The sequence below is a fragment of the Amblyomma americanum genome, chromosome 5 (genome assembly GCF_052857255.1).
Source record: "Amblyomma americanum isolate KBUSLIRL-KWMA chromosome 5, ASM5285725v1, whole genome shotgun sequence".
NCBI classification, from domain to species: Eukaryota; Metazoa; Arthropoda; class Arachnida; order Ixodida; family Ixodidae; genus Amblyomma; species Amblyomma americanum.
The window spans coordinates 180,903,872-180,918,189 of record NC_135501.1 but is presented as its reverse complement, the minus strand read 5'-3'; the positions used below and the strand labels follow the sequence as shown (position 1 = coordinate 180,918,189).

At 49.7% G+C, this 14,318-nt stretch overlaps 1 protein-coding gene across 1 annotated transcript in view; it reads left to right on the top strand.

Moving 5' to 3' along the window:
- Positions 1 to 14,318, top strand: part of LOC144134432 (uncharacterized) — a 28,743-nt gene that overhangs the window by 8,482 nt on the left and 5,943 nt on the right. Inside the window, exons 5-7 of the mRNA XM_077667347.1 lie at positions 1,210 to 1,327; positions 2,429 to 2,596; positions 4,270 to 4,401. Coding sequence (XP_077523473.1) covers positions 1,210 to 1,327; positions 2,429 to 2,596; positions 4,270 to 4,401 — 418 coding nt within the window. The remainder of the gene's footprint in view (positions 1 to 1,209; positions 1,328 to 2,428; positions 2,597 to 4,269; positions 4,402 to 14,318) is intronic.

Genomic DNA, 14,318 nt, shown 5'->3' with positions numbered 1-14,318 from the left:
TTCATTTTATCTCCTTCTCCGTCATTTCGTCTCTCCTCACTAAAAGATCACTCAATCGTGCCCAAACTTACCAGTCAGGGTCAAATATGTATGCAAGTCGCCCATAACCAATTTTCTCTAGGATGAGCAGGCTAATATTGCGGTTTCATTGTTTATAACCCGGGAAAACGTCCATGAGTGCAGTGTTTTGTTATCTGGAGTAAGAAGCTATTGATGTGTTCCCGGAGTGGTCACACCACTGTTTTGCTTCACTCTGAAACTCGTGCTGCTGTTGCATTGATCATTACTGTCATCGTAACGGCTGCATCATAAATTCGACGCGAACACCTAGGTACAGGTAGATTAGCACACAAGCATGCAGCTTTCCATATGAAAAAAAGACATCAAAAGAAAACATATCTTTGCTTCAATATCTCTGCGAATTCCATATTAATAATCAGTATGCTTTGAGCCCGAAACCAGAAAGACTAGGTACCGCTTTTTTCACGAAGAAAGAGAGAGAGGAAGAAGCAATCTTTTTTATCCAGCCTGTTCCCCTCGTATTTCTGAAAAATTAAATCTTACAGATACAGCTGCTTATTACTAAGCATGGTATTCACTCGTCCTCAGGGATAAAATATTCAATAAGTATCACTGCAGCGACCATCATAGGACATAGTGAGGTTCAACACATGTTAACATTGAAACAGAAGGGAATGAAGATAGTTGGTATTTCTGTTTTTCAAGTTGAATTCGAACAGAGCTAGCTTGCAAACAGGGATATGGCTATGCTTGAGGCGAACACCAATATACTGTGCGAAGCGCTTCGTCCAGAGTGTTTCTGCGTTCAATCCACTTAGTCCTGTCCACGTTTGAAAGGGAGCTCATTTCGAACCTGAGAAGAGCTCATCTACACCCGGAGTGATGACACGGCCTGATCTTCACATGGGCTGCAAAATTTCATAAAAAGATTGTCTAGAATAGCTGGAATTCACTTTCGACAAACATTTCCCATGCCAGCGGTTCAAAACATATGTTTCTTCTTGAGAAATTTAGAACGAATAATCGAAAAGCATCACTCTTTGCTATCTGATGTGAAAATAAGTTGCTTGTTTAATGTTTCACTCAACATTGAATGTGATTGGATGTTCTCTGAGCTGTCAACTCTGCTATGTAGCGTTCAGTTTCAAAGCTCCGCGCTTACTAATTTTTCGTTTCCTTTGTTGTCAGGAGTGACGTCGACATTGTGGTAATAATCACCAGTGTTCTGACGTCACCAAATCGGTTACCGTGCACCACTTTGCCGGCCAACGCACTCAAGAGCCCGAGTACCCTGCTGCTACCAATGGTGAGCACAAACAACAAAAGTAAAAAATGTGTCAAGATTTTTATCTTCAGAATTTCGCTGACTAAAATTGTTAGAAGTAGCACAAAAAAAACACATGGAGACAGAAGCCAAATAAAAACTTCATGACCACGACACTTTCTTCGCCGCTGCGATGGCTCAGTGGTTATGGCGCTCGGCTGCTGACCCCAAAGTCGCGGGTTTGATCCCGGCCGCAGTGGTCGAATTTTGTTGGAGCCGAAATCCTAGATGCCTGTGTACTGTTGTGCGATGTCAGTGTACGTTGAAGAACCCCAGGTGGTCGAAATTTCCGGAGCCCTTCACTACGACGTTCTCTAAAGCTTGAGTCGCTTTGGGACGTTAAATCGCCATAAGCCATTAACTTTCTGTCTTCATTCTTTTAGGTCTACTGCTTTTTCAAAATTTCACAGAAACAAAAGCAAACGTAAACTGGACGCCACATAAGAATGTCGCAGATTCCCTCTGAGAATTATCAGCGACAAATGGAAGAAAACTGTTTCTTTCACATCTCAGCATATATTGAGGGCTTACGGTTACTGCATTGTTGCATGCATGAGTCCGTCACAAGGCCTGTTCCAGAGAGACTGAACATTAATATTTTAATCCCAAGCTCAGCGTGTTAACTCTATCGGCGCGGAAACACGGAGTCCACGCTACAAAAGCTGATTAACACTGCGCGGTTAAAAGAAGGGACAGGACTTGAGCCGTGCTCTTACCTCGCTGGCTGCTCGAAATTCTCCCTCCCGGGTTCTCTTATTCCAGCAGGAAAGTTCCTTTCGTTTGGCAACAAGAAACTCCAACTCAGGGTTTGGGGAAAGGTTTTGTAGCGATAGCTACATCACGGTAGCATTTCGAGCCTTCAGCGTGGCTGCGCCGCCACCTTGTGGCTACGCCGCAACGCTGTCACGTGGTTTGTCACTTGGTGCGGAGCAGCTGCCTGCGGCGCGGCGCCGTGGCTGATCACGTGGTTCGTCACGTGGTTGGTCACGTGACCAAGTTCCACTCGGCCAGCTGTAGCTATCGCGTAACTCCAGGTTTAATCAGCCCTAAGCCGCCGCCAATTTTTTGTGTGCGCATTTGCAGGAAAAGGCTGTCCCGATGGCCTTGTCCAACTTCGGGATTCCCTCACTGACCGTGGCCTTCTCGTTCCAAATGGGCGTCCTTCTCTACCGCACGCAGCAAAGGCACGCCCACCCATTCGATGCCCTGTACAAAGAATGCACCAGCATGTCCATATCGGACTACTCGACGGCAAGTGTCCTTTGCAGATTGGCTTCAGAAGGCTTTTGCTGCCTGTTTCTGCATGACCACACCGAGTATTTCGGAACAAAAGCAGTTTTGAGCGGGGATTCCTTTATGAAAGCAATAATTTCAGATAAAGCAAGGTTTCACTATAGCATTAAATATATCCGCAGATCAGCCGACGGCAGTCCCGTATCTTTTTTTCTGTTAGCGTTTTTGCTATCGTCAAAAGTGTTGCCCATTGATTGTCTTTGGCGGTCTTGACTGTTCGATGCGACTTATGGAAACACTACAAAAGAAAGAATGGATCGTTACCTTCAATATTATCTTAACATCGTGTTGCAATTTTACAATTTTCAAAATTTTTGCTGGAGAATGTTGAACATGAGATCTTTGGACTCACTGTGGCAAACGACAGTCCAATCAGGCCTCAACGAGGGGATGCAACTATTGCTTCTCCGCGCGTACTGAACTTGAACTGATGGGCAAGTTCAATATCCGAACGTAGACAACATGCACTGCTGGGCAAGTTGGTCGAACGTAGCGGTAGAACAGCGCAACGGGACACGAACCAGCTTGAGGTTACATCCTTTATTTTCTTCCTTTGTACGCCTTTGCGCTGTTTCAACATCCTCATGTAAGGTTTGAAGGGGATTCGCCGATGGTGGTGAGGAGTTTGAAAGCCACGCGTTCGAGTGCACATTTTCTTGTTTGGAAACATTAGAATCCCTGAATTTAAATACATGAAAAAAGCTGGCGAACGTTTTACGTCCCCAGGAATTACGAATCTTAAAACAATAAACGGGGATCAAATGACGGTCCTTGTGCATCAGCATCTCGAAGCGGCAAGGGTGGTCGGTACTCGCGGTAAGCCTTTGAAGTCAGTCTACGAAAGTAGTGATTAGTATCACAGGGGGCAACGTCTTCAAAAAAGAGTGTCAGCAATATTATGACGCGTGTATTTGGGAGTGCAGAACCGTGACCAAGGGCTTCGTAAAAGAGATGAAAACGAATACTTATCTATCGGTCGGGCTTTGTTAATTACACGACCATAAATACAGATGTCACAGCTGTTTTCAGTACTTAAATTTCAGTATCCCAAGAAAGCTTGATATTTCCAAATTAAGGCTCCATCAAAAGGCTAATTGAACCTCGTCCACCATCACTCCCCGCTTTTCAAGTGGCCCACTGTACCTACCTTGAGGATATGAGCTCCAAGGTTTAGTTACATGTAGCGTCCTTTCCTCGTGGGGATAGGCTTAGCCGCTGTCATCGCAGTGTTTCCTGACAAAGAACAGCTTTCATGTCGCAGATGATTTATACTGGGCATCGTTTTTCACTTACATAGTTTTGAAGAACGCTTATAATGCCGACTACAATGAAGCACTTTCTTGCATGGGCACTCCTTAATCGCCGATTAATGAAGAAAAAAACATAGGAGTCAGCTACAAGAAGCGCGAAATCTAAGTATGTTAGGTATGGCTGCAAGTTGGGATAGTTGGTGGATGTTCTAGAAAAAGAGGTTACTGCGATAGAAAACACCGACAAGAAAAGTATAATGGGTCAGGATGGGCGTCCTGTCCACTTCTGCTTTTCTTGTTGGTGTTTTCAAGCGCAGTAACCTCTTTTTCAAGAAGTATGTTACGCTTTCCTTTCAATCATATGCATGCCTCTTTTTGCAGGCCTGTGGCGTTACTCCACAAGAGCTTCACAGTGAGAGGATCACCATTGGTTTTAGCAGCAACAGATCCTTCGCAGACACCGGCAAAGTGGTTTTACAGACATTTGACACGCTGCGGTTTATGATGGACAAGGTGAATTTGTCTTTTCTTTATTACGCACCCCGGTCCCCTACTGCCTGGCTTATGAAAGAGTACCCAAGCGAGAATAAATAAGCGCAGGTCACATCACATTCGCCCTACTTAACGTAGCTCTAACCAGGAATCACATTAAGTGTTCTTAATTCAAGCAAGAAGTCATGCCTCTTCCTCTTGCCCGCGTACCTTAAACAATTTATTATATTTTTTCATGCATAATTGTATCCAATTTTGGCTATATTTACGGTGAAGCGAATAGCAAAAAAACGTTCATAACTAATAGCAAGTACCACGAACGAACTAAAACGTGAAGCGAGGATACACAATAAAAACAGCGGCGCAAAAACAAAGCGCAAAAAAGCGAAAAGTAAAAAATACGAAGGCGTATGATAGAACACCAAAAACGACTATGAAGTGTTAAGTGCGGCTGGCATACAGCGACCTCTATTGCGAACATAATTTTGACAGGGTCTTGGGCGAGCATTTCTGCGATTCAGTTAAACGCAAAAAAAAACAATATGAGCCACTGCATTGCAGGCAATCATTACGGCCATTGCTGGGTGGTTGTGCTGCTTTTCCTCCAACGCGCGAAGTTCTTTACATTCCCTCTTAATCAAATTCTTACCGCATAAGGAGAACGAACTACCCACATTCCTTGGCCTGCTTTTTATGCTGGCTCTCTCAATTTCACCTCCAGTTGAGAAAGCCGATGCAATCTTCCGGGATAAAAGCTGCAAAACTACTCAAGCAATTCCATACTGGGTTGTAGAAATTGCCGGCATTTGAAAAGCATAGAAAATCAAATAAATAAACACGACATTTAAAGGTCTCCACTTGTATTTTGAGTGACCGTTTTTTTTTCTCGTACCATTTAAGGCACGTGGCTTTACTATTAGGGCTGTTTAACTGGACCTTTCAGAAAGGCCGATTTGCTTTTTTTAAGTTTTTTTTTACACTTCGTTGAATACGTACTACGCAAAATAATTGACGAGCATGTGTGCTTAAACGCGGTGTGTCCGTTGGAATCACACAGTCAATAGTGCGCGCTGAGGCGTTGCAAACCACTCTACGCTCCGTGCACGAGAAAATCTTTCCTTCTTGAGCCATTTTCCTGGTCGCCTTTGTACAGAAAGCTCAAAGAGCGGCATTGCAACAATGTAAAAAGGGAGCCCAATATTTGAGAAGTTTTAAATGGGATTCAAAGAAGTGCCTTTTCGTGTGTGTTGTGCTGCATCTAAGACATGCACTTAATTGATACCGTCATTAGCAATGGTTGCTGGTTTCGACTCCTCCCCTTACTTTGTTTATGCTTAGGTTGTTTCTTTTTAGTGCTTGCGCATATGCACAGTTCAAACTGAAGTAAAAGCACCTAAGACGTACATAGCGTTAGCACGTAATAATTGCGCACGCTTGAAGGCACACTAAATACAAGGCCAACTTATTCTTATTAATAATCGACTCTATAGCTCACTTCATGGCATGTTTATCTCCGGTATCGAAGGGCGCAATTATTGTCGAGAAAACCGCATTAAAATTATCTGACCCCTAGGTCCAATTGTGACATTTATGCCAAACGCCTCAGGCACAGGTGAAGCAAATAGAGGTTTATCCTAGCCCTTCAGATTCGCACTTGAAACAAGCAGGCAGAGACACGATTCCTTGCTTGTGAGAAGGCATAAGGCCGCCCACTTTAAGTGCCACGTTCCAGGTTTCATGAGGAGTCCAGCTTTTATGGGAGTCCTCATGCACCTTAAAACTATGGCGGCGCGTTACAGCCTCCTTGCAAATGTGACCACTAATGGATACACCTTCATTTCATTTGAAGACCTTTCATACCTCGTAAGCGCTTCATGTTCAGGTAAACTAGCGTTTTTATGTTTCGAATTATGCAGTCTATTGGTACACGGCAACTCTGAATTCTCTTAAGTGTCTGTTTAACCAGTTTGGTATCACTCTATGTCGCTTCCTTCACCTAACATGTTCTGCAATATTTAAATATAGGATTTTTGAGTTGCAAGTGCACATTCTTCGGCATAGCGTTGTCAGCGGTGTAGCTTATCGGAGTACCGCTCAGACGTGTTGACTACTAGGATGGTTTAATTCGTAATAAGTAGTTAACATTTCAACACAAAGTTTGGTCTATGGGTTTTAACGGCCCAAAGCGACTCAGACTATGAGGAACGGCGTAGTGAGAGGCTCTGGAAATTTCGACCACCTGGGGTTCTTTAACGTGCACTGACATCGCACTGTAAATGGGAATCTAAAATTTCGCCTCCATCGAAATTCGACCGCCGCGGCCGGGATCGAACCCGCGTCTTTCGGGCCATCAGCCGAGTGCCATAACCACTCAGCCAACGCGGCGGCTCAACACAAAGTGTTAATCTTCTTTATTGAGGTGCGTATAGCCCACCGCAAGTGGTATTCATATCAGTTTTTAGAATTTCGAGAACATGCTAATACCCTCAGCGCTATATCAGAACACATTTGCCCTATTTCGGCGAGTAGCGTGCACTAGAGGGGTGCCTGTACGCTCTAAAAAGCGCAAGCATTTTGGCGCGATGTAGGCAAAATTTGTTGAATCACAGAACCGAGGTTAAGTGCGTTTTAAAAATTGTAAAACCTGATATGGATATTGGTGGCGTACCCGCCTCTCAATAAATATTAATTCTGAAAGTAATAGCTTAAGAGTCATCTATACAGTAGTCATTGACCAGCCTACTAGTTATCAAAGCTTAAAAAGGGGCTAGTTGGTTGTACATCTTAGCACACATATAGCACAAGTCGTTTTGTGTCTTCCCTTCCGCAATGTAGTCAGCGCATCTCTATGCCAAGTCCTACTAGCTAGCATGTCTTAGGTGTATTCTGTTCCACTGCACCGCTGACAATGCTATGCCGAAAGAGTGCTCGTCTATGTCCAAAAAGGCTACTTTTAATGTAACAGAAGATAAAGGGTGAAACTTGCGGCATATTGCCGCACTTAGTTTAGCCATCACGCTACCGGCTCCCCCGTGCGGTCTGTCTTCGACCTTTGTCGCGCGCCGGATTTCGTCCTCTTCTGCTCGGTGCTAGGCCCTGCCGGCTACGCTCTGCGCAGTGTGCTCGCCAGGTACTGTTCTGCCAGGGATTGAACGTCCTACCGGCGTCCGTGACATATTTGGTGCAGCTGCTGGGTACGATCTATGTACGAAGAGGTCCCAGGAACCTCCAGCGCTCAGCCACACCCCCTGGACATGACACCTGTCCACAAGTCAAGCCGCCGCTTGAAAGGCTTAGCTCCCGAGTACAATCCCCTCGCCGCGCCATCCCGCAAGATGACCTCTACGGTGGCCAGCCAGACCTTCCAGAAAACTGTGAGTTCGCCACCGCTGCTTCTTCATTCGCCTCGTACGCCCGCGCCGTTTCATGGTGACAAGTTTGAAGATGTGGAGGACTGGTTGAACGGGTATGACATGGTCTCTCAATTTAATCTGTGGGACGAGGACCGCAAGCTTCGGAACGTCTACTTTTCCCTCCAGGACGGCGCCAAGACGTGGTTCGAAAACCACGAGTCCTCCATCCACACCTGGCAAGACTTCCGGCGCCAGTTTCTGGATACGTCCAGCAGCAACGAGCGGATGGAGCGTGCTGAATTGGCCCTGCAATCGAGAGCGCAGCAGCCAAACGAGAGCGTGGCGATGTTCGTGGAGGACATGACCCGGCTTTTCAACCGCGCTGATCCTTCGATGTCGGAAGCCAAGAAGGTGCGCCATTTGATGCGGGGCGTCAAGGAGCAATTGCTCGCTGGGCTCGTGCGCGTTCCTCCGGCTACAGTCGCCGATTTTGCAAAGGAGGCGGCAGGCATGGAGCGCGCCCTGCAGCAGCGGTTTGAGCACTACGGCCGTTCCTCAAACATCACTGCTGTGGAGTGCCACATGACGAGGCCCGGGGATGAGAACACCTCCCTCCGAGAGCTCATCAGGAGCATCGTTCGCGAAGAGCTGCAGAAGCTTCGCTCTGTGGAGCAGCCTCCTAGTGTCACCGCCATCTCGGAGGCTGTCCGTGACGAGATACGCCGCACGGTGCAGCCCACTCCACCGCCGCCACCGCCAGCGCCCTATGTGATGACATACAGCGAGACATTGCGAAGTCCTGCGCCACCACCGCCGGCGTTCTACTCTCCTGCCCCTACCGCGCCGTCCCACCGATTCCCGCATACGACAGCGCTGCCAGACGACCGCCAACCCGTCACGAAGGCAAACATGTGGCGAACGCCGAACAACAGGCCCCTGTGCTTCCATTGCGGCGAAGCAGGCCACATCCGTCGTCACTGCCCGTACCGCCGGATTGGCCTGCGCGGCTTTTCGCCCGACGCACCCCTGCCGCGCTATGGTGAACGACCCCGCGAGATCGATCAGTACCTAGCGGCCAACGTCCCACCTGTACCCACTGCCCAACGTCAGTCCAGGTCACCGTCGCCTCGACGGTTTTCTTCACCAGTTCGCCAGTCCTACGTCCAGCAGTCCTCCAGCCCGCGCCGGGAAAACTGAGGACGGCGACCCCCGGAGGTAGGGCCGCCGTCACCGGACATAATGACGAACATCCTCCGCTCACCGACGTTAGCATGCGACCCGATCTCCGACCCCACGCCGCGACGACCTTTCGACGCCCAGAGACGCCTTCTTCGCTTGACGCCTCAATTGGACAATCTGAACGACCCTTAAGTCCGACGACTTTTCGACGAACGGAGACGCCTCCGCTTGACGCCCCAACCCGACCACGAGAACGATCCCCTAGTCCGACCTCCCTCACACAGCGTTTTTCTGACGGTGACCAAGCTTCGGCTGAAATCTCGGTCATCGTTGATGGCCGCCGCGTGACTGCTCTCGTAGATACCGGCGCCGATTTCTCCGTCATGAGTCGTGGTCTGACGCTTGTCCTGAGGAAAGTACTGACACCTTGGCCTGGAACACACATCCGGACAGCTGGAGGCCATCTGGTGACACCGCTTGGCGTCTGCACCGCTAGAATGGAGATTCGTGGTGTCACCATCACTGCCTGCTTCGCTGTGTTGGCTCATTGCTCGAAGGACCTCATCCTCGGGTTAGATTTTCTTCGGGAACACGGTGCGATAATCAACCTCCGCGAACTTGTCGTGACGTTCTCACCTCATTGTGCCATAGCCGACAGCAGCGAGCCCGACAGGCCTGTTTTTCGCGTGTTTGATGACAATGGCACGCTACCACCACGCTCCAGTTTGTTTATTACGGTGGAATGCTCCAACCCACGCACTCCTCACGGGGTTGCGGAAGGTAACCTGTCGTTATTGCTGAGTCAACAAGTCTGCGTTGCGCGGGGTGTTACTTCCCTCCGCGGACTACGAACGCAGCTTTTTGTTACGAACTTTAGCGCCGAATACCGCCACTTGCCGCAAGCAACCGCCATAGCCTATTTCGATGAAATTCGTGACTCAGTCTCCCACTGCGCCTGCTCCCTCAACGATACCCATGCATCGACGTCTGACGCCCCCGTTATGACTGACGTGAACCCCGACCTAACCGCCGATCAGAAACACCGCCTCCACATGATCCTCGACTCTTTTCGTGACTGCTTTGCGACCACTTCTAAAGTTCGACAAACATCGGTCGCTAAACACCGCATTGTAGTGGATGAAGGCGAGAGGCCTATACAACACCACCCCTATCGTGTGTCTGCGAAAGAACGGGAGGTGATTCGGAGGCAGGTTGAGGAAATGCTCCGCGACGAGGTTATCCAGCCGTCAACAAGCCCGTGGGCTTCGCCCGTTGTGCTGGTCGCCAAGAAGGATGGCACTCTCCGATTCTGCGTCGACTATCGTCGCCTCAACAAGATTACTAAAAAGGACGTTTATCCGTTGCCCCGAATTGATGACTCGTTCGATCGCCTGCGTCATGCCCGATACTTTTCCTCTCTTGATCTACGCAGTGGGTACTGGCCGATCGAAGTCGATGAACGTGACCGTGAAAAGACCGCGTTCATATCGCCTGACGGTTTGTACGAGTTCAAGGTGCTCCCCTTTGGCCTGTGTACCTCTCCTGCCACCTTTCAAAGAATGATGGACACTGTCCTGGTTGGCCTCAAATGGCAGTCGTGTCTCGTCTATCTTGATGATGTGGTTATTTTCGCTGCGACCTACGAAGAACATCTCAAACGCTTGAGTGCAGCATTGACGGCCATTCGATCAGCCGGTCTATCTCTAAAACCCGAAAAATGCCACTTCACGTACCAACGGCTTAAGTTTTTGGGCCATGTTGTGACACCTGAGGGTGTCAGCCCCGACCCCGACAAGACGGCTGCTGTAGCTGCCTTCCCGACTCCCACTGATAAGCGAGCTGTGCGCCGGTTTCTTGGCCTCTGCGCATATTGTCACGAGGTGGTGACGAGAACTCCGCCGGGGTCACGTAGCACCGACTGGGGTCCGGTCTTGAGGAAGGCACAGAGCAGCTCGTAAGAGAATACTTTAATAGGCTGGCTTACGCCCACTAAGAACAGCTCTGAAAACTCAGGGGCGGCGATAGCAGCGAACGTGCTCGGCGGTCGTCGACTAACAGAATGCCCGCCGCTCTTAGCCGTGCTCGATTTTAAAGGCGGCAAGGAAAGTTCCAGAACATAGTAGGCACACTTGCGCGAGGCTAGGAAAAATCGAGATAACTCTGGTCGCGTCTCGCGTCCCAGAAAATTGATAATGCGGCGTGCCTGCCGCGATAAGAAGATCAGACAAAAAGCAAGCTTCGCGGCATTACTCCCCCCTTAAAGAAGCATCGATCCGATGCTTAAAAACAGGGATAACGGACATAAAGATACAGAGCATACAAAATAAATACTCATAATGTAAACACAAAGAGTCATTAGCGCGAATAGTAAGGCTTCAGACGGGCGACGTGGACAACTTCTGAGCGTGTGCGGCGTCTCTGGGATGCTGTAACTCCGTCAGGGACGACTTCATAGTCCAGATTACCCAGTCTGCGAAGAATCCTGTACGGGCCGAAATAGCGGCGCAGAAGGTTTTCACTCAGTCCGCGGCGGCGAATCGGCGTCCAAACCCAAACTCTATCGCGTGGCTTGTATTGCACTGCGCGTCTTCGAAGATTGTAGCGTCGGGCGTCGGTGCGCTGCTGGTCTTGTATTCTCTCACGGGCAAGTCGTCGAGCTTGTTCTGCGCGCTGCAGGTAGGCGGCGACGTCGAGGTTACTTTCGTCGGTAACGTCGGGTAGCATGGCGTCGAGTGTGGTCGTGGCCTCCCTCCCGTGGACGAGACTAAATGGTGTCATTTGGGTGGTCTCTTGCACAGCGGTGTTGTAGGCGAACACCACATAGGGAAGAATGACGTCCCATGTCTTGTGTTCTGCGTCTACGTACATAGAAAGCATATCGGCGATGGTCTTGTTGAGGCGTTCTGTAAGCCCGTTTGTCTGCGGATGGTACGCAGTTGTTCTCCGGTGACTTGTATGGCTGTGCTGCAGAATGGCCTGGGTTAGCTCCGCCGTGAACGCTGTCCCCCTGTCTGTTATCAGTAGCCTGTTATACTTAGTGGCACAGGCAGGAGCATATTGGTTTACATTCTTTTTCTGGCTGCCCCACCATACTTTTTGTCTGTTATCAGTATTTCGGGGGCGCCGTGTCGTAAAAGAATGGATTCGACGAAGAATCTGGCGACTTCTGCTGCTGTGCCGTTCGGGAGGGCCTTTGCTTCGGCGTACCTGGTGAGATAATCGGTCGCCACAATAATCCACTTGTTGCCCGTCGTTGATGTTGGGAAGGGGCCAAGTAGGTCCATACCGACCTCCTGGAAAGGTCTTGATGGCGGTCGAATCGGCTGCAGGAACCCTGCTGGTCTTTTCGATGGCGTTTTCCGGCGTTGGCATTCACGACAACTCTTAACGTAGTGCGCGACGTCGGAGGATAGACGAGGCCAGTAATATCTCTCTTGGATTCGGCGGAGGGTGCGAGTACACCCGAGGTGGCCAGCCATTGGTTCGTCATGCGAAGCCTGCAGAATTTTCTCCCGAAGGCTCTTCGGGACGACGAGAAGGTAGGCGGCCTTGTTCGGTGAGAAATTCTTCTTCACGACGATTCCCTGTTGCAGACAGTAGGACGATAGTCCACGCCTGAAGAGGGCAGGAGGTGAAGGAGACTTCCCCTCAAGATAATCGTGCAGGCGCTGTAGGTCAGGATCAGATTGCTGCTGTCGTGCGAAGTCGCTGGAACTTAGCAGTCCAAGGAAAGCGTCGTCGTCATCGTCTTTTGGCGGCGTGTCGACAGGGGCTCGTGACAGGCAGTGAGCGTCGGAGTGCTTTCGCCCAGACTTGTAGACCACCGTGACGTCGAATTTTTGGAGGCGCAAGCTCCATCGCGCGAAACGGCCAGAGGGGTCCTTCAAGTTAGCCAGCCAGCACAATGCATGGTGGTCGCTCACAACCTTGAACGGGCGTCCATACAAGTAGGGACGGAACTTCGATGTAGCCCAGACGATCGCAAGGCACTCCTTTTCAGTAGTCGAATAGTTCGCTTCTGCTTTCGACAATGAACGACTTGCATATGCTATTACTTTTTCGACTCCTTCGTTTTTCTGGACAAGCACGGCGCCTAGACCAAAGCTGCTTGCGTAGGTATGGATTTCTGTCTCGGCGTTTTCGTCAAAGTGCCCTAGCACCGGTGGAGACTGCAGGAGACGCTGAAGTTCGTTGAAGGCTTCCGCTTGTGCCGAATTCCATGTGAATGGTACGTCTGCCTTGGAGAGCTTGGTCAGAGGTTCCGCGACGCGCGAAAAATTCCTCACAAAGCGTCTGTAATAAGCACACAATCCCAGAAATCTGCGGACCGCCTTCTTGTCATGAGGCTGCGGGAAATTGGCAATGGCGGCTGTCTTCTGCGGGTCGGGGCGCACGCCGTCTTTTCTGATGATGTGGCCGAGAAACAATAGTTCGTGGTAGGCAAACCGGCACTTTTCAGGCTTCAGGGTAAGTCCGGATAACTTGATTGCGTCGAGTACTGCCTTCAGCCCCCGGAGGTGTTCCTCGAAGCTCGCTGCGAAGACTACAACGTCGTCTAGATAGACGAGACAGGTTTGCCACTTGAGGCCTGCCAACACTGTGTCCATTACCCTTTGGAAAGTTGCGGGTGCGGAGCAAAGCCCAAATGGCATGACTTTGAACTCGTACAGTCCGTCCGGTGTGATGAAGGCAGTCTTTTCCCGGTCTCTTTCGTCGACTTCAATCTGCCAATATCCACTCTTGAGATCCATCGACGAGAAATACTTGGTGTGGCAGAGCCTGTCCAGAGTGTCGTCGATCCTCGGGAGGGGGTAGACGTCTTTTTTCGTAATCTTGTTCAGTCGCCGATATTCGACGCAGAATCGAAGAGCACCGTCTTTCTTTCTCACTAGAACGACCGGTGCCGCCCATGGGCTCTTCGAAGGTTGGATGACGTCGTCGCGAAGCATTTCCTCTACTTGGTCCCGGATGGCCTGTCGTTCTCGCGGCGACACACGGTAAGGGCTTTGGCGGAGAGGTCTGGTGTGTTCGTCGGTTATAATTCGATGTTTGGCTATCGTCGTTTGTCGCACCTTTGATGACGAGGCGAAACATTCGCTGTAACTTTGAAGAAGAAGGGTGATTTTCTCTTGTCGGTCCCGGGGTAATGCTGGGTTGATGGCGAACGTGGGAGCATGGTCTTGCTTTAGGCTGTCATTTGCAGGTTCGTCGGAGATGATGAAGGCGTCCAGTAAATCTGTTGCTTCGTCCAAGAACGCAATTGTAGTGCCTCTGTTGAGGTGTCGGTATTCTTCGCTGAAGTTCGTGACCAGTACTTCGGCTTTTCCATGCCGCAATTGAGCGATGCCTCTTGCGACGCCAAGTCGTCTGTCTAAGAGCAACTGCGTGTTTCCCTCGATGATGCCT